Source organism: Pan paniscus, chromosome 13 (genome assembly GCF_029289425.2).
Source record: "Pan paniscus chromosome 13, NHGRI_mPanPan1-v2.0_pri, whole genome shotgun sequence".
Taxonomy (NCBI): Eukaryota; Metazoa; Chordata; class Mammalia; order Primates; family Hominidae; genus Pan; species Pan paniscus.
Window position 1 is genome coordinate 99,258,669 of NC_073262.2, and position 19,662 is coordinate 99,278,330.

Below are 19,662 nucleotides of genomic sequence, written 5' to 3' on the forward strand. Positions count from 1 at the left end.
TGCCCTGGCAGGGATAACAGGTGTTCTGTCCAGCTACCAAAACGCAAAGCCGCGTCTTTGCACTATAGAAGGCTTTCCCTTAAGTGAGAATACATATTCTTTTTTTTTTTTTTTTTTTTTTTTTTGAGACGGAGTCTCGCTCTGTCGCCCAGGCTGGAGTGCAGTGGCGCGATCTCGGCTCACTGCAAGCTCCGCCTCCCGGGTTCACGCCATTCTGCCTCAGCCTCCCGAGTAGCTGGGACTACAGGCGCCCGCTACCACGCCCGGCTAATTTTTTGTATTTTTAGTAGAGACGGGGTTTCACCGTGTTAGCCAGGATGGTCTCGATCTCCTGACCTCGTGATCCGCCCGCCTCGGTCTCCCAAAGTGCTGGGATTACAGGCGTGAGCCACCGCGCCCGGCCGAGAATACATATTCTTAAAGCAAAACAACTCAGAAACGCTGGTGTGGTGATGCACGCCTGTAATCCCAGGACTTTGGGAGGCCGAGGTGGGCGGATGGCTAGAGCCCAAAGAGACCAGCCTGAGCAATATGGTGATAACCCCGCCTCCACGAACAAATACAAAAATTAGCCAGACGTGGTGGCGCTCGCCTGTGGTCCCAGATACTGGGGAGGCTGAGATGGGAGGATCGCTTGAGCTCGGGAGGTCGAGGCTGCAGTGAGTCGAGATCGCACCACCGTAATCCACCCTTGGCGACAGAGGAAGACCCTATCTCAAAAAAGCAAACCACCAAAAAAACCAGGGACAGCTCAATGCTCTTTTTCGTTTCATAGCTACTTACACTCAGATTTACAAATACCTATTAACTTGTAGACAGGGCAAGAAATAATTTATGCTGAAGAGACGAAAGACCTGAAAACAGATTTCTGTGTTTTACTCTCCATGTGGCCATTATGGACGAGGACGAAGAGGGACTTGATTTTTCCTTTAACGAGAAGAATGTTTAAGCTCTGAATTTTTAACCAATTTTTATGGTCGTTACTCTGCTGTAGGGTATGTATTTACCAAGATTAGCAGAACACCGCGAGTTCACCAGGCGGAGACAAGTCACTGTGAAGTGGGCAGCACAGGACCTCCCGGAGGGCAGGGGCCTGAAACTACATATCCCGGCGTGCCCCGCTCGCGAGCACAGTGGAGCCTGCAGCCATTCGGTTCACGGCGCTACGCATTCCCTGAGCGCCGCCGGATGCTGGCCTGGGTCCCGCCCAGGGCGGAGGGCCCTCCTGGGCCGGGAAAACTACAGTTCCCGACATGCCCTGCCACGGGTGCGCCTGCGTACCGGAGCTACTGCGCCGGGGAGCGGGTTGGTTTAAAATGCTGTGTTAGTTCCATGGAAACCGGCTCGCCTGCTGCAGTACGGAGCCTCAGGCGGACAGATGGACTGTAAGGTGAGGCTGCCGGGCCCCGGGCTGCTGAGCGGTGGTCGGAGGCTCGCGAGGCGTCGGCTCAGATAAGGACAGTCACCACTCCCTGGCGCCCTCTCCCTGTCCTGACGGAGTCCAGTCTCACTCCCTGGACCTCAGGGCCCTGATTTAAGGCGCTTTGGCGTTGGCTGCCGGTGAAAGCCATTTAGGAGCGAAGTTTGCATTGGCCTGGCTCCAGCTGAGGGATGGGAGATAGCCACCGAAGCCTCCAGATAAGCCCAATACCACCTTTATTTATGTGTTAAGTTGGAGTTTAATAGGTTCCTGGGAAGGCTATTTCGGCGTTAATGTTTGATTTTTGCCACCAGTTAATCCTCCCTGGCTTGCTTACCAGAATATAGGTGTCAGGAATTTGCACTTGGTCTTTACGGTTTCCGCAGTACCTGGCGCTCTTGCTAGAACGGAATAGACATTCGTTAAATTCCTGTCGAAGTATTCTCCTGTTTATTTACCACCTATAATTTCCCAGGCACTGTACTAGGCTCTAAAGATAGAAAAATGTCTATTTTTAACCCCACTTCAGAGAATTTCGTATTAGTCCGTTTAAATGCCCCCCCCCCCGCCACATGCTTCTAATTTGTTAATCTTGGCGTGCTCAGGACTAGGTCCTTTAATCCTTTGTGTTCTCTGTTATCCCTCCTTACGGTTTTCTTGAGCTCTTCAGAAATTAGTCTCCAGTCCACACCTCACCCCCAAACTTCAGATCCACAAATTCAATAATGTATTTGGTATCTTTCATGTTTTAAATTTGACATTTTAAAAACTACTCTTTATCTTTCCCACAAAACGGATTCTTCCTTTATAAGTTTGCATTGTCTCAGTGATAGCACCATCCAGGCCAAAAACCCTGTAGTAATCTTGGCTTCTTCCTTTCCCTCATATCTCATATCTAATGCATCAGCAAAAGCTATCTTTCAAGTATATCTAACCACTAACCACTTCTTACAGTAGGAATACCGCTGCTGTCTCCTTGGTTCTGGCCAGCAGCATCTCTACTTCTGCTTTTGTTCTTCCACCATTTGGAGTGGGAGGGAGTCAAAATGATCCAGTTAAAAGGAAAGTTGGATAGCATTCCTCAGCTATAGACCTCCAGTGACTCTGAGAATCACTGACGGCAAAAGCCAGACTTCTACAATGGCCTTCAAGGCTCTGTGTATTCTGTTTTTTGTTTTTTTGTTTTTTGTTTTTTTGAAACGGAGTCTCGCTCTGTCGCCCAGGCTGGAGTGCAGCAGTCTCAGCTCACTGCAAGCTCCGCCTCCTGGGTTCACACCATTCTCCTGCCTCAGCCATCCGAGTAGCTGAAACTACAGGAGCACGCCACCACGCCCGGCTAATTTTTTATTTATTTATTTATTTTTGTATTTTTAGTAGAGACGGGGTTTTGCCGTGTTAGCCGGGATGGTCTCGATCTCCTGACCTCTTGATCTGCCCGCCTCGGCCTCCCAAAGTGCTGGGATTACAGGCGTGAGCCACCGCGCGCAGCCGTATTCTGGTTTTATTATTACCGTCTGACCTCATCTCTCAATGTTCTCTGTGTTACTCCTTCCTCTCCAGCCAAACCCACCTCTTTATTATGTGTGGACTCATCAGACCTTCTAACTTAAGGCCTTTGCACTTGCTGTTTCCGTCTTCTGGGCCTTTCTGCCCTCTGATATCTATATAACAGGTCTTGGCTCAAATGTTATGAGGCCTTCTTTGACCACCCTGTTTAAAATGAAAATCTGCCCTGTAGCCTCCATACCATGTTCTTTCCTATTTCATTTTCCTCCTTTGCACTTATCACCAATAAACAAACTATGTATTTTACTTAGTGTCTGTCTTCTTCAGCTGGAATATAAGCTCCACGAAGGCAGGGAGTTTTGTTCGTACTGCTCTACCCAACCCCTGCCCCCCGCCCCATTGCCTATAACAGTGTGTGGCTCATGGTAAATGTTCAGGAAATATTTGTTAGATGTGTGAGTGAATGAAGACAGTGTTACCATATTATTTTCTAGTGGTTGTGATAAACAACATTGACTCCCTGGACTGTTATTTTGGAACCAACAGCATGTACTTGTATATGCTTTTGCCAGTGTACACCTATTGCCAGGTGTAGGAATGGAGCCTGTGTCCGCAGAAGCATGTGTTCTCTTTTCAAAGTCATCTGGTTCTTACTAGTATATTACTTGTGACATTGGTCTTTTTCTTGCCATGCTTTCCATAAGGTTACCTGCCTAGAAGCTCTTTGGAAATATTCTCCCTAAACATTAAGACAGAATTCTATTAGTTTGATAATGATATATGCATAGAAATTAGTTATGAATGAACTTTTTTAAAAATAAAAGTTTATATCTCAGTATTTTTATTATTGTTACTATCAAGCGTTAGGACTTAGGTTCAAGGCAGCAATCAATATTTGCTCCTTTTCAAACACAACAAAGCACAGATATGTTAAAGCTGTTGTCTCTTTGCTAGAATGTCAGCCATTAGAGGTAGATTGTTTTCATGTAAGACTGTGCTTCTTAGACTATGAGCCATAGAACTATGACTTATGAGGATCTGCCAAGTGGCCATTGGAGAGTGTGCGTGTATTTATGTATGTAGGGGTGTGGGTGGCATTTCTGCTACCCCTGCTTTGGGCCTACCAGATGGGGAGGACAGGCAAGGGTATGAGCAACTGCAGTGAAAATGAGAATCTCTAACTTTAAGCCCCAACTTGGTAGATTAATTTACTGGATTGAAAGTTCTTATCTCATACTTTAACAGCCTCCCAGATACTCAGGGACTCTGCCTGGTGGCTTTAAGGCTGTCCTCTTGCTACTCAGCCATTACCGCCCCCTCCCTTGCTTCCAAGGACTCTCCTGACCTTGGCATTGTTTGGTTTTTGTTTTTGTTTTCCCATGGTGGGAAGTGGAGGTGGTGGTTGGGAGGGAAGGTTTTTAACTAACCCTGAGACTTGTTTTCATTTTTTATTTTTTTTTAGAGACAAGGTCTTGCTTTGTCACCCAGGCTGGGGTGCAGTGGCACAATCATAGCTCACTGCAGCCTCTACCTCCTGGGCTCAAGTGATCCTCCTGCATCAGCCTCCCAAGTAGCTAGGGCTACAGGCACAGGCCACCATGCCCAGCTCATTTTTAAAAATTTTAGGAAGAGAATAGGGTCCTGCCATGTGGGCCAGGCTGGTCTGGAACTCCTGGCCTCAAGTGATCCTCCGACATAGGCCTTTCAAAAATGCTGGGACTACAGGCATGAGCCACTGTGCCTGGCCATGAGATCTGTTTTTAGTAAATCCCCAAAGGCTAGATTGGCTTATTTAATTTTTGTATCAGCAACTTTGATGACCTGAACAGGATTCTCAGCGATTGACTAAGAGGATATTTTAAGGACAACACCATGTATTTCACTCAAAAGCTTTGTCCCCTGCCAACCATCAATCAGTGTCCGAGTCACCTCAATCTCGCCTTCTTAGGGTGAATTTTCTATAAACCTCCTTCCCCTCAGAGGCTGGGCCAAGTTGGTTCCTCCTTTTTGAAAGTATATTTTCTCTATGGAAGCCTGAGAAGCTTCAGTGTAGAGCAGGGTCGGGTGGCACTCAGTGTGGATGCAAACCAAATTCCTACCGCGACATGTTGGACCTTCTTTTTTTAAAAAACAAATTAAGCAATTTAAATGATTTGCTGTTTTGTTTTCGTGGCTGAATGTACACATGTCATGGAGCGCCAATGTAAGCATTTAATACAGATCATAGGTTCCTTAGGGAAATATCAACAAAACTAAACATTTGAACAATTACATGAAAAAATTTTAGTTGGGAATCTGCATCCTATTCAAAATATGTGGGGGAGCTTCTCCATTTCCATTTTTTTCCAAAGATAGACTTTTGCAATATGAGTATTAGTATTATGTGCTTGGCTTCTGATATAAATGAACATAGACAAGACTCTATATTATAACCAGCTACCTGGGTCTAATAAATTGCCACAGAAATTGTTCTCCCTTCCCCTCTCCAGCACTGCTTGTCATTTTTACTTCTTCCTTCTACTTGTTTTTCCACCAGCTAATGCCTGGGCCTACTATATGTAGAAGAAAGTGACTAAAACAAACAAAAAAAAGTTTTTTATCTCACATAAGCAGAGTTTGAAGATTACTGGTTTTGCCCAAGTGTCAACATAGTCTGAGGTTCTCTGCCTTTTCCTTGTGTTTATCAGACACTGGTGATCCTTGGCTCTTCGTTTATATTTGAGAGTGAGCTGCTGCATACCTGACTGATGGAACGCTCTGGGAATTGTAAGGGGGTAGGAAAAGACAGGTGCCATCATTACTCTTTTTTTAATCTAGAAAAACAAAAGTCTGCCTAGGAGCCCTTTTGCAAACTTCTGCCCAAAGTCTCTTTGGCCAGAATATATCACATGAGTGTGCCTGCTGAGGCGAGGCTGGGGTCATGAGCTTTTCTGCTTCTTTTGGAGAGAGGACAAAGGAGCTGTGTCTGCGCACACCCTATTAGCCACCCTTTCCCTAGGTTTTCTCCCCATCTTTGGCATGATTTATCTCTAGGTCAGTAGCTGGACAGCAGGTGACAGAAAATAGAATGGAGGTGTTTCTCCATTGTTACCCCTCCATTTTTTCCCCACCCAGTGCTGTTGGTGGCTCCACCAACTGCAGCCCTGGTTTATGGCAGCTGATCCAGCCCGACGGGCTTACTCAGAGGCTCTTTCTTTTACTACTTGAGGAATACTATACTGGCTCATGTGGTAACATTACCAGGAGTCTCCACATCAGTTTTTTTTTTCCCAGAAATGTAGAGGAACCCCACTTCGAATATTTTGCGTGTCCAGAGACTGCATCAATATCTGCATGTCTTTGTCTTTCCTTCAGGAATGAACTGAAAAAAATGAAAGTTAATTAATAGAAGGGAGCTTCTTTCACCCCATGTCCTTAAGCTGACTTAACAGCAAATCTAAAGAATGCAAAAAGCGTGTGTCAAAAAATGTTTCACAGTAGGGCATGAAAGAAAAATTCTGGTCAGAAACACCATAGTAAGAGTGAAAAGAAAAATAGGCTGGGCGTGATGGCTCATGCCTGTAATGCCAGCACTTTGGGAGACTGAGGCTGGCAGATCACTTGAGGTCAGGAGTTTGAGACCAGCCTGGCCAACATGGTGAAACCCCGTCTCTACTAAAAATACAAAAAAAAAAAATTAGCTGGGCATGGTGGCACATAACTGTAATCTCAGCTACCCGAGAGGCTGAGGTGGGAGGATTGCTTGAACTTAGGAGGTGGAGGTTGCAGTGAGCCAAGATCGCTCCATTTCAGTCCAGCTTAGGTGACAGAGCAAGACTCTGCCTCGAAAAAGAAAAAAATAGGCCATTTTCTGGAACCTTTGGGAAGAAGATACAAAGTGAATTGGAGAGCTATTTCAGGATGAAGAAACATCCTCAGCGGGTATAGCAAGCTCAGCCCCACCATGATTCTTGCTCCCTTAAATCCTGCCACCAGTCCTCCCACTTCATGAATTCTTGCCTTGGGTCCCAGGACCACCTTCAGCAACTTGAACATGAGGTGGACCCCCCTTTCACTTCCAGGAAGGTAAGGGTCAGGGAAATACCTGATGACATAGGAGGTGGGTACAAAGGTGTATTCCTGATATCCCAAGTTGGACCCTTGTGAACACATTCCCATACGAACACTATCGCTAGAAATGGCTAAGGCTTACAGCATGATTAGTAGAGAAATGTCTGTAGAGAACGGAGTTGCAGGGCAATGTTTTTAAAGTTTTCACCAATTACCTTGTCATTGAACGTGATTCATTTACACGTTGTGACCACATATAAGCTAATTCTGCTTCTGTCACTAATATCTTGAAAGTATTCTCACTATTCTTATTTATTTTCATTGCGTTTTGGGGGAGGAGTCTGTGGAAAGTTGATGTCAATAGCTGTAGAAAGGTCTTTGCTCTTGCTTGAAGTTAAGGTTGCATGTTATTTTTTAAAATGCTGCTTCAATGCAGGATACATAGTTGGTAAGTCATTTATTTTATGACAACTGTGCAGAGGTCCAAGTATAGAATGTTTTTCAAGAAGGTTGAATGGTAATAATGTTATGCTGAAAATGGCTAGTAATAAAAGCCATTCCCTCAGCAAGTCATAGGTCCTTGTGTGTCACTAATAGTGGCAAATAGAATAGACTAAATTATGATGAAATAAAGTACTCAACAATCTTAATGGCTTACAACAACATAGGTTTATTGTATGTCATGACATCCACACTGTATATCATGAATGGGTTGTGGGTCTGTTTGATGTCATTGTCACCGTGGGATCCTAGTGCCTGGAGAAAGTCCTACCTGGGGTGTTGCTCATCTCATAGGGGAGGGAAAAGAGACAGATGGTGAAGAACAAGCTGGCTCTTATAACTTCCACCTACATTTAATTGGCCAAAGCAGAACACATCACCATTCCTGAGTTCAACAGGACAGTGATGCCTAATCCTGGCACAGGAATGGCAGTGACTATTTTTGAACAATAATAGGACCTACCACACTAAGATTGTGACTGTATTCTTAGGTACATATGGAAACTACAGTGTCCAGACCGGTCCTTTCTCCAACCCACATCAACGCTACAGCTTCTGAAACATTCACAGTACTTCAGCAAAGGATGAGAATAGTTGAGGAACAGACCAGTTCACTGAGAGATGACCTAATAATGTTGGATTTTGGTGAAAAAAGGTAACAAAAATGAACTACATCTCTGTAGGTTGAAGAATTTTGCTTCACTGCTTATTAAGTCACAGTAGTTTGGCAGATGAGATGGATATTTGCAAAAGAACTGAGAAATAATTTTCATTTGAGCATCACTTAGAAAACATTTGCAAAATGAAGAGTTGTCATTCTGTGATAGAGCTAGAGCTACTATCACTTTTTTCCTAAACAGATATTTAAAATGTGTTAATTAGGTATACAAACTTTGGTATTCTGTTCACTTGATTAAAAACAAACATGTAATTTTTCATGTAATAAAAAAAGATTTGTTCTCATTTTAAAATAAAAAGAGACATATTAAGGTTAAAAGCTAAAATGTTGCTTCATGCCATTAATTTGGTCATTTTCTTCTCCCATATTTATTATAAATTAAAAGGGGTTTTTGAAGTCTTTAAAAATTTTATAATTTAGAATGAGATACTAAAAAAAAATTTTTTTCCCCTAGTGCTTCTAAAGAAGTTATTAAAAGTTGGATTATCAATGGCCTGCAGAATCTGTGGGCTTAAGCAGCCAATTGAGAATTTACTGGTATGATTTTTTAAAAATTACATATATATTTCCTGAGTGTCTCTCAGAAAAGATATAAAATTAGTATAGTCGGTATAATACCCATGGAATAAATAACCCTTTAGCAGTTAAAGATTAAATTTGGTTCAAATGTTGAGCATGTTGGTAACACAATAGGAATATTTATTATGACTTTAAAAATTTTCTAAAAACATGAATATATTGCCTCCATGCTGACTTTAATAATTAGTTCACTATAATAGAATTAACATTTAACATTTTTATGCATATAAAATATGCATATAAACATATATGCATACATATTTTAAATGCATGTATATATTATGTACCTAATTATCACACTTTAAATATTTAACATATTTTATCCCTTGTTTCTACATAACAAGAAAAGGTTTATGAAAAATCCATATTAAAATAAACAACAATTAAAAAGTCAGTGGTCCTCACTTATCACACATTGGCCTCATCTTTACCTAATAACAAGAAATATATTTAAAATTGGAGTGGTTAATAAATGCTTGTTAACTAGTCTATTCTTTTTTCTTTTTTTATATTTTATTTTTAATTGACAAATAATTGTATATATTTATGGGGTAAATGTGACGCTATGATGCATGCATACATTGTAGAATTATTGTATCAGGCTAATTAACATATCCGTCACCTCACATACTTATTTCCTTGTGGCAAAAAGATTTAAAATTAATCTTTTAAGAATTTTGAAATATACAATACGTTATTATTAATTATAGTCAAGGTACTTTGCAGTGGATCGCTAGAACTTATACCTCTTCTTAAACTGGAGCTTTGTACTCTGACGAACGATCTCTTCTTTCCCTGTCCACCTCCTCACCTTTACCCAGCCTTTGTTAACTACTGTTCTACATTCTACTTCTATGAGTTTGACTTTTTAAGATTTACATATAAGTGAAATCATGCATATTTGTTTTTCCATGCCTGGCTTATTTCCCTATTGATGGGCATTTAGGTTGTTTCTATATCTTGGCTATTGTGAATAGTGCTACAGTGAACACAGGAGTGCATATATCCCTTTAACATACTGATTTCAATTCCTTGGGATACGTACCCAGAAGTGGGATTGCTGGATCCTATGGCAGTTCTACTTTTAGTGTTTTGCGGAACCTCCATGCTGTTCTCCAAAATGGCTATACTAATTTGCATTCCCATCAACTATGTACAGGGGGTTCCCTTTTCTCAATACCCTTGCCAGCTTGTTATCTTTCATCTTTTTGATAGTAGCCGTTCTAACAGGTGTGAGGTTTTCTCACCGTGGTTTTAATTTGTATTTCCCTGATGATTTGTGATGTTGAGTATTTTTTTAATGTATCAAGTTGGCCATTTGTATGTCTTCATTTGAGGAATGTCTATTCCGGTTTTTGTCCGTGTTTAAAAAATAAGGTTGTTTTCTTGTTATTGAGTAGTTTGAGTTTCTTGTATATTTTGAATATTAGTCCTTTATCAGATGTATGATTTGCAAATATCTTTTGCCAGTCCGTGAATTGTCTCTTCATTCTGTTGATTGTTTTGATTGCTGTGCAGAAGACTTTTAGTTTGATGCATTCCTATTTGTCTATTTTTGCTTTTGTTGCCTGTGCTTTGGGAGTCATATCCAAGAAATCATTGCTGAGACCAATGTCAAAGAGGTTTTCCCTCGTGTTTTCTTCTAGTAGTTTTAGTTTCAGGTCTTATGTTTTACATCTGTCTTTAATCCATTCTGAGTTGATTCTAGTATATGGGGTGAAATAAGGGCCCAATTTCATTCTTCTGTATGTGGATAGTCAGTTTTCCTAATACTTGGTTAAAGAGACTGTCCTTTCCCCATTGTGTATTCTTGGCACCTTTGTTGAAAATCAATTGACCATAAATGCATGGGTTTATTTCTGGGCTATCTATTCTATTTCATTGGACAATGTGTCTTTTTGTGCTGCTACTATGCTCTCTTTATTACTATAGCTTTGTAATATATTTGAAATTAGCTAATGCAATGCCTCCACCTTTGTTATTTTTGCTCAAGATTGATTTGGCTATTTTGGGGGTCTTTTGTGGTTCCATATGAATTTTCAGGTTTTTCTATTTCTATGAAGAATGACATTGGGATTTTAATAGGGATTGCCCTGAATCTGTAGATGGCTTTGGGTAGTATAGACATTTTAACAGTATTAATTCTTCTAATCCATAAACCTGGGATATCTTTCAGTTTACAGTCATGTGGCACATAAGGACATTTCAGTCAGTGACAGAGTGTATATTAGTGGTGGTCCCATAAGATTGTAATGGAGCTGAAAAATTCCTATCATCTGGTGATGTCATAGCTATGGTAATGTTGCAGTGCAAGGCATCACTTTTTCTATGTTTAGATATACAAATACCATTGTTTTACAGTTGCCCACAGTATGCAATATGGTAACATGGTATACCAGTTTATAGCCCAGGAGATATAGCCTAGGTACAGAGAGGGCTATACCATCTATGTTTGGTAAATATACTCTATGATGTTCGTACAGTGACAAAATCATCTAACAACACATATCTCAGAATGTATCCCTGTCATTACATAACTCATTACTGTATTTGTGTCATCCTCAATTTGTTTCATCAGCCTTTTAGAGTTTTTATTGTACAGATCTTTCACCTCCTTGGTTAAACTTATTCCTGAGTCCTTTTTTGGTGCTATTGTAAATGGGATTATTTTCTTAATTTCTTTTTCAGATAGTTCATTGTTAGTGAATAGAAATGCTACTGATTTTTGTATGTTGATTTTGTATCCTGCAACTTTACTGAATTCATTTATTGTAATCGTTTTTTGGTAGAGTCTTTAGGGTTTTCTGTATATAAGATTTTGTATGTCTTCAACAAAAAGAGACAATTTCCCTTCCTCCTTTCCTGTTTGGATTTCTTTTATTTCTTTTTCTTTTCTAATTGCTTTGGCTAGGACTTACAACAGTACATTGAATAGAATTGGTGAGAGTGGGCATCCTTATTTCAGTCCTGATCAGAAGCTTTCAGCTTCTCACCGTTGAGCATGATGTTAGCTGTGGGCTTATCATATATGGCGTTTATTATGTTGAGGTACGTTCCTTCTATACCTGATTTGTTGAGAGTTTTTATTATGAAACATTGTTGAATTTTGTTAAATGCTTTCTCTACATCTATTGAGATGATTATATAATTTTTATCCTTCATTCTGTTAATACAGTGGATCACATTTATTGATTTGTGCGTGTTGAACTGTTGTTGCATCTCAAGGATGAATCTCACTTGATCATGGTGAATGATCCTTTTACTGTACTGTGGAAGATGGTTTGCTAGTGTTTTGTTTGTTTGTTTTTTGTTTTGTTTGTTTTTGAGACTGAGTCTTGCTCTGCCACCCAGGTTGGAGTGCAGTGGCGTAATCTTGGCTCACTGCAGCCTCTGCCTCCCGGGTTCAAGCGATTCTCCTGCCTCAGCCTCCTGAGGATCTGGGATTACAGGCAAGTGCCACCACGCCTGGCTAATTTTTGTATTTTCAATAAAGACAGGGTTTCACCATGTTGGTCAGGCTGGTCTCAAACTCCTGGCCTTGTGATCTGCGTGCCTCGGCCTCCCAAAGTGCTGGGATTACAGGCGTGAGCCACCATACCAGCTGCTAGTGTTTTTATTGATAATTTTTGCATCTGTGTTCAGGAATATTGACCTGTAATTTTCTTTTCTTTTAGTGTGTTTGTCTGCCTTTAATTTCAGGGTAATGCTGGCCTTGTAAAACGAATTTGATGTATTCACTCCTCTTCAATTTTTGACAGTTTGAAAAGAATTGGTATTCTGCATTAAATGTTTGGTTGAAATTCACAGTGATGCCATCTGGTACTGGGTTTTTATTTGATAGGAGGAAACTTTTTATTTATTACTGATTCAATCTTCTTACTCTTTATTGGCCTATTCAGATTTTCAGTTTCTTCATTATTCAGTCTTGGTAGGTTACATATTTCTAGGAATTGGTCCATTTCTTCTAGGTTATCCAATGTGTTCTCATTTTGCTGTGTGGTTATTCTGAGGATTACAAAAAACACGGTAGGCTATTTTAAGGTGATAACAATTTAATTTTTACTGCATGGCTGAACTCCACACTTTCACTCTCCCTGCTCCCACTATTTATGTTCTTAATGTGATAAATTACATGTTTTTATAATGTGTATCCCTTAGCAAATTATTGTAGCTATAGTTGTTTTTATTAGTTTCGTCTTTTAACCTGTATACTAGAGATATAATTGATTAATAACCTGCTATTACAGCATTAGAGTGATTTGAATTTGACAGTACTTTTATTAGTGATTTTTATGCTTTCCGATATTTTCTTTTATTAATTAGTATCCTTTACCTTCAGCTTGAAGAACTTTCTTTAGTTTTTCTTGTAAGGTAGTGGCAATAAACTCCTTCACCTTTTGTTTGTCTGAGAAAGTCTTTATTGCCTCTTTGTTTTTGAAAGATAGCATTGCTGAGATAGTATTCTTGGTTGACAGTTTTATTTTTCTTTTGGGATTTTGACTATATATTCTACTTTCTTCTTGCCTACTAGGTTTCTGTTGAAAACTTCATCGATAGTCTAGTATGGGTTCTCTTGTATGTAACAAGCTACTTTTCCCTTGATGCTTTTAAAACTCTTTGTCTTTAACTTTTGACAATTTGATGATAATGTGTCTGTGTTAGTCCATTGTGCATTGCTATAAAGGAATACTTGAGACCGGGTAATTTATAAAGAAAAGAGATATATTTGGTTCATAGTTCTGCAGGCTGTAAAAACATGGTGCCAGCAACTACTCAACTTCTGTTGAGGCCTCAGGACGCTTACAATCATGGTGGAAGGCAAAGGGGGAGTAGGTGAGTCACATGGTGAGAGAGGGAGCAAGAGAGAGGAGGAGGTACCAGGCCCCTTTAAACAACCAATGTGAACTAACAGAGTGAGAACTCACTCATTACCATGGGGAGGGCACCAAGCCATTCATGAGGGATCTGCCCCTATGACCTAACAGCTCCCACCAGGCCTTACCTCCAACAATGGAGATCACATTTCAACATGAGATTTGGAGGGGACAAACATCCAAACTATATCATTCCACCCTTGGACCCCAAATCTTGTTCTTCTTGCACTGCAAAATATAATTATCACTTCTCAATAGTACACTAAAGGCTTATTCCAGCGTTAATTCAGAAGTCCCAAGTCTCAATTCCAAAGTCTCATCTGAGACTCAAGGCAAGTTCTTTCTACTTGTGAACCTGTAAGACAAAAAGAAAGTTATTTACTTCCAAGATACAATGTGGTACAAACATTGGGTAAATATTCCCATTCCTAAAGGAAGAAATTGGCTAAAAGAAAGGAGCAATGGGTCCCACACTTTAAAGCTCCAAAACAATCTTTGACTCTCTGTCCCATATCCTGGGCACACTGGTATGCCAGATGGGCCCCCAAGGCTTTGAACAGCTCTGTCCCTCTGGCTTTGCATGTTGCAGCCTCCATGGCTGCTCTCAAGGGCTGGAGTTGAGTGCCTGTGGCTTTTATAGGCTCAGGGTGAAAGCTGCCAGTGGCTGTGTCCTGGGGTCTGGAGAGTGGGTTCATTCCCACAGCTCCCCTGAGCAGTGCCTCCAGGTGGACTGTTTGTGGGGACTCCAGTCCCACATTTCCCTTCAGTGCTGCCCTAGCAGAAGCCTGTTGCAGGAGGAGAGCCTTTGCAGAGAGCTTCTGCATGGGTACCCAGGCTTTCTCATGCATCCTCTGAAATCCAGGTGGAAGCTGCCAGGCCTCCTTCATTCTTGCATTCTGCATGCCTGCAAGCTTAGCACCACATGGAAACTACAAAGGCTTATGGCCTATGTCCTCTGAAGCAGTGACCTGAGCTGTATCTGGGGCCCTTTGAGCCATGGTGAGAGCTAAAGCAGCCAGGATGTGGGGAGCATTCCTGAGGTGGTGCAGGGCGGTGACACCAAGTCCCCAAAACCATTCTTTCATCCTAGGCCTCTGGGCCTGTGATAAGAGGGGCTGCTTCAAATATTTCTGAAATGCCTTCAGAGCCTTTTTCCCATTGCGTTGGCTATTAGCATTTGGCTTCCTTTTAGTCATGCTAATCTCTCTAGCAAATGGTTGCTCCACAGGCCACTTGAATTCCTTTCCTGAAAATGTTCTTTCATTCTCTACCACATGGCTAGGCTGTCAATTTTCCAAATTTTTATACTGTACTTCTCTTTTCAATATACGTTTCAACCTTAAGTCATTTCTTTGCTCCTATATCTAATTGTAGACTGTTAAGAGCAGCTACATCACTTCTGGAACATTTTACTGCTTACAGATTTCTTCTGCTGGATACCCTAGGACATCACTCTTAAATCCAGATTTCCACAGATCCCTAAGGGCACGGACACAGTGCAGCCAAGTTCTTTGCTAGGGTGTCACATGGGTGACCTTTACTCTTATTTTCCAATAACTTCCTCATTTTCATCTGAGACCTCATCAGCCTGTCCTCTGTCTATATTTCTGTCATCTAAGACCTCATCAGTATGTCCTCTGTCTATATTTCTGTCGGCATTTTCATCACAAGCACTTAAGTCTCTAAGAAGTTCCACTTTCCCTCGTTTTCCTGTTTTCTTCTGAGCCCTCCAAACTCTTCCAATCTCTGCCCATTACCCAGTTCCAAAGCTGCTTTTACATTTTCAATTACCTTTTTAGCAATGCCTCACTCTTTGTTACCAACATTCTGTGTTGCTTATTTTGTGTTGCTTATAAGGGAATACTTGAGGCTGGGTAATTTATAAAGAAAAGACATATATTTGGCTCATAGTTTTCTGCAGGCTAAAAAGCATGGCACCAGCATCGGTTTACCTTCTGATGAGGGCCTCAGGAAGCTTACAATCCTGGTGGAAGGCAAAGGGGGAGCAGGTGAAGAAGAAGAAGTGAGAGAGGAAGTGAGAGAAAGAGGAGGAGATGCCAGGCTCCTTTAGATAGCCAGCTCTTGTGTGAACAAAAAGTGAGAACTCACTCATTGCCAAGACATTCATGAGTGAGCTGCCCCATGACCCAAACAGCTCCCACCAGGCCTTACCTCCAACAATGGGTATCACATTTCAACATGAGACTTGGAGGGAACAAACATCCACACTATGTAAGTGTCTAAGTATGGGACTATGGAACTCTTGAGTTCATCTTATTTGTTGTCCTTTGGGTTTCTTGGATCTGGATTTCTATGTCCTTCCCCAGGCTTGGGAAGTTTTTTTTTTATTATTATTTCTTCGAATATGTTTTCTGTTCCTTTCACTTTTCTTTCTGCAATTTTGATGATGGCATATTGTTCTGTTGATGGTATCTCATAAGTTCCATAAGCTATCTTCACTCCTTTTCATTTTTTTTTTCTTTCTGCTCCTCACATTGGATGATTTTCAGTTACCTGTCATCAGGTTTACTTATTCACTTCCACTTCATATAGTCTGCCATTGAACCCCTCTATTGAATTTTTTCATTTCTCTTATTGTATTCTTTGGCTATATGATTTGTTAGGTACTTTTTTATACTTTCTTACTCTCTTTTGTTGAAATTCTGTTTGTTCTTGCATTATTCTCCTGACCTTGGTGAGCATCTTTATGACCATTATTTTGAATTCCCTCTTGGAAAAACCACATATCTCCATTTCAGTAAGATCGGTTTCTTGAGATTTATCTTATTCTTTTATTTGGAACATATTTTCCTATTTCTTCATTTTTCTTTTAACTCGCCGTGTTGGTTTCTGTACATTAAGACAGTAACCTCTCCCAGTCTTGTCAAACTGGCCCTCATGTAGGAGATCTTACCAGTTCGTACAGCCAGAAATTATAATGTATCTCTCAAATCTCTGTGTACAATCTGATATCTCTGTTTTTGGTGGCCCCAGAAGGTTAAGATGTGCCAAGTCTTGTTAGTACCATGAGAGCAGTAAGACAGAAGCCACGCTCTCTAGATGCAGCTGAAAATATTAGGGTGTTAGATGCATGTTCCAGTTCCTTCTATCCTCAGGGTGAAGCTGAGAGCAGGTATTTATCCCTTACTGCGCTAAAGCAGGCATTATTTATCTGCACTAAGGCAGGCATTTATCTCTCTCCACTCTAAGCCAGGGAGAAGCTCTGTGGCAAATACCTATACTACTGTCATTCAGACTACATCCTCTGAGGGTATGGCCACTGGGAGTGGGCCCGTTTTATATCTACCTCTTTGTTTTCTGTGGTCTAGAGAGACTTGGAAATGCAGAGCCAAATCAGCTCCCAGAGCTGAGTGGCTAAGGAGGTAGTCCTTATATGAGAGCTGTAGAAGTTATGTCACTAGATAAGTGGACAAACTACTTTTAGGAAGCTTCTGTAGACTTGGAGTTATCACTGGGGCAAGCTAGGGGAGAAGTCTTGGCAAGTACCAAGCTCTCATTTAGGCTGCCAGAGGTGTATTGTTTGGCTGCCCCATTAACTCCCTGATGCGAGTTAGTTAGAAGCCAGACCATCGAGTATTCACTGGAAGAATGTACAAAGAAATCCTTTTTAGTGAAAAATAGAACTGTGTGTTTCAGCACTTTCTCTGCACTGCTTCCAAGAGGTGTAGTCCCTGGAACTGCTTGCACTCCTGTTTAAAACCACCTCTTAGGATTGTGATCTGGGGAGATTCTCATATGAGACTCTTGTATTCCTAATCCTTTCTATTCCTAGAGCTAGGAGGTTTAAGATGCAGTCCCTCAAGTAGAAGTTATAAAAGTTGGGGTGCTTGATGCATGGAAAAACTTTTTCCAGGAGGAATTGGTAGACTGGAGTTATTGATGGAGTGAGCCAGGGGAATAGGCTTGGGGGCTGCCAAGCTCCCGTTCAGGCTGCCAAAGGTTATGTTTGTCAGCCCAGTTAATTCCCTGATGCAGGCTTGTATGAAGCTCAACTGGTAACAGCAGCAGTTGACAGAGTACACTGGCAACCCCTTCCAGGCAGATACTGGGAGCTTTGAGTTGTAGGCCCTTCTCTACCCTGATCCTGGGGTATGAAGCCTCTGTAAGTGCTTACACACCCATATATAATCACCTCTTTGTTCTGTGGTCTGGGGAGACTTGTGTATGCCTCTAATCCCTTCTGCTTCTAGAGGCAGGTGAATTAAAAGCCACACTGTGGGGAATCTTAGAGTTAGGGTGGTAAATATGAGGTCCAAACCCTTCTCTCCTCAGGGAGAGGATAGGTGTTGGGGATACCTTCTTAATTGGATGGCACAGTGCCTGGGGTGGGGTTTGGACCTGAGTGTGCCTCAGCTTTTCCTACCTAGTCAATGTGGATATTTTCTCAGTTGCCGGATACAGAAAAGTCTCTCAACTTGTTTCTGACTTTCTCTCAGAGGGAATTGATCTGTGTGTCAATTAATCAATTCTCAGAGGGAATTGATTAGTGTGTCCCTATGTGGAGGGAGAGTCAGAAGCCTGCCATGTTGGTGATGTCACTCTCCAATTATTATTCTTATTGGAAATGTTACATTGACTCAGTTTTTGGGATTACCATAGTAGAAATTGCATTGCATAATATTGTTATATTGGGATCTTTGTCCAGAGGCTATTTGGAAGCTCCAAACTGTTTAGAAGACCTGGACAGCCAGAAAGTCATTAGTCCTATCCAAAATGAAGCAATTTGTGCAGGAAAAACAGATATTTTATGGAAGAACTGTGAGTTTCTGGTAAATCGAATGTGCCGTCTTGAAAGCCTCATGCAGTCCTTGAAGATGAACATCTTTCGGCTGCAAACTGAAAAGGATTTGAATCCTCAGAAAACAGGTATAGAGATAAGAATCATCAGAAATGTGGTCCTGTATAGGTGCTTGATTTTCTTTACTGACCTTCTTTCTGCTGCTTGATGCCCCTCCTGTGCGGTCTGGTAGCTTTTCTGAAGGATCGACTGAATGCAATACAGGAAGAGCATTCTAAGGACCTGAAGCTGTTGCATCTCGAAGTTATGAATTTGCGCCAGCGACTGAGAGCTATAAAAGAGGAAGAAGACAAGGCACAAGATGAGGTGCAAAGGTTGACTGCCACTCTGGAGATTGCCTCGCAAACAAAGGTTTGAGTCTAAGAGTTCTGAAGTATAAACACACTGTTATGTGTTAGCTGGAGGAGGTAACAGACCTATGACGTGACTTTTAAAAATAGGTGATGTTGATATGGGGATTCTTGGCATTTGACATTTGGCATGTTGATTTGAGGATTCTTGGCCTATGACATTTGCACTGATAACCTAAACCACTGTGTGCTATCTGTGATTGATTATTTGTACAACCCTTACCCCATACAAGTGATGGTGTGGGTTCAGAGGTATGAGATAGAGCCTGTGCTCTTCAGGAACTCATATGCTAGTTGGGAGAACAAGCTACAGCATGAGAAATTAAATAAGGAAAAAATAAGAGTATAGGAAATGTTACAGAATAGGATAGGACAAAAAGTGAATATTGCCGAGTAAGGGCTTTGTGTTCAGACATGTTTGAGAGGGTGAGGATGCTCTATCTAGAATAGATTAGGCAGGCTTCAGGGAAGGGATAGGACCTTTAGAAGCAAAGTGTAGGGGTGAAGACATTTCAAAGAGCACACGCAGAGGCAGCAAAGAATAAGGACTACTTGGAAAAGAAACTAACAATGTTGTTCTCCCTTCATGGTCTAGGCAATGTAATGGATGTTCAATGTGTTATTTTGTTTAATCTTTGCAAAATCTTGTGAAGTAGGATATTATTATCCCCATTTTTTAACAATGATAGTACTGGGTCCCTGGGATAAATCAGTTGTCCAAGATCAGACATACCTGTTGTCTTGTTGTTACCCAGGTTTGAACCTGGATCTTTCTACTCGGTACAGCTAGGAGAAATATATAAACTAGCCTTACAAGAGTGAGGATTTGTTTGTGGGAAATAAGTTGGATATTAGCTAGCAATGACATTATCGAGTATCTGAAA

The 19,662-nt window shown here is 41.2% G+C and overlaps 1 protein-coding gene across 4 annotated transcripts in view; it reads left to right on the forward strand.

The window, feature by feature from the left end:
• The first annotated feature begins 1,044 nt into the window (after nucleotides 1-1,044).
• CCDC150 (coiled-coil domain containing 150) overlaps nucleotides 1,045-19,662 on the forward strand; it is a 93,189-nt gene continuing 74,571 nt past the window's right edge. For 3 of the 4 annotated variants that reach the window (XM_055108915.1, XM_055108914.1, XM_055108916.2), the window contains exons 1-4: nucleotides 1,045-1,390; nucleotides 7,969-8,132; nucleotides 18,276-18,496; nucleotides 18,601-18,779. In XM_055108915.1, coding sequence (XP_054964890.1) covers nucleotides 1,379-1,390; nucleotides 7,969-8,132; nucleotides 18,276-18,496; nucleotides 18,601-18,779 — 576 coding nt within the window. In that variant the 5' untranslated portion in view covers nucleotides 1,045-1,378. The remainder of the gene's footprint in view (nucleotides 1,391-7,968; nucleotides 8,133-18,275; nucleotides 18,497-18,600; nucleotides 18,780-19,662) is intronic. The other variant, XM_055108917.2, reaches the window with a different exon arrangement.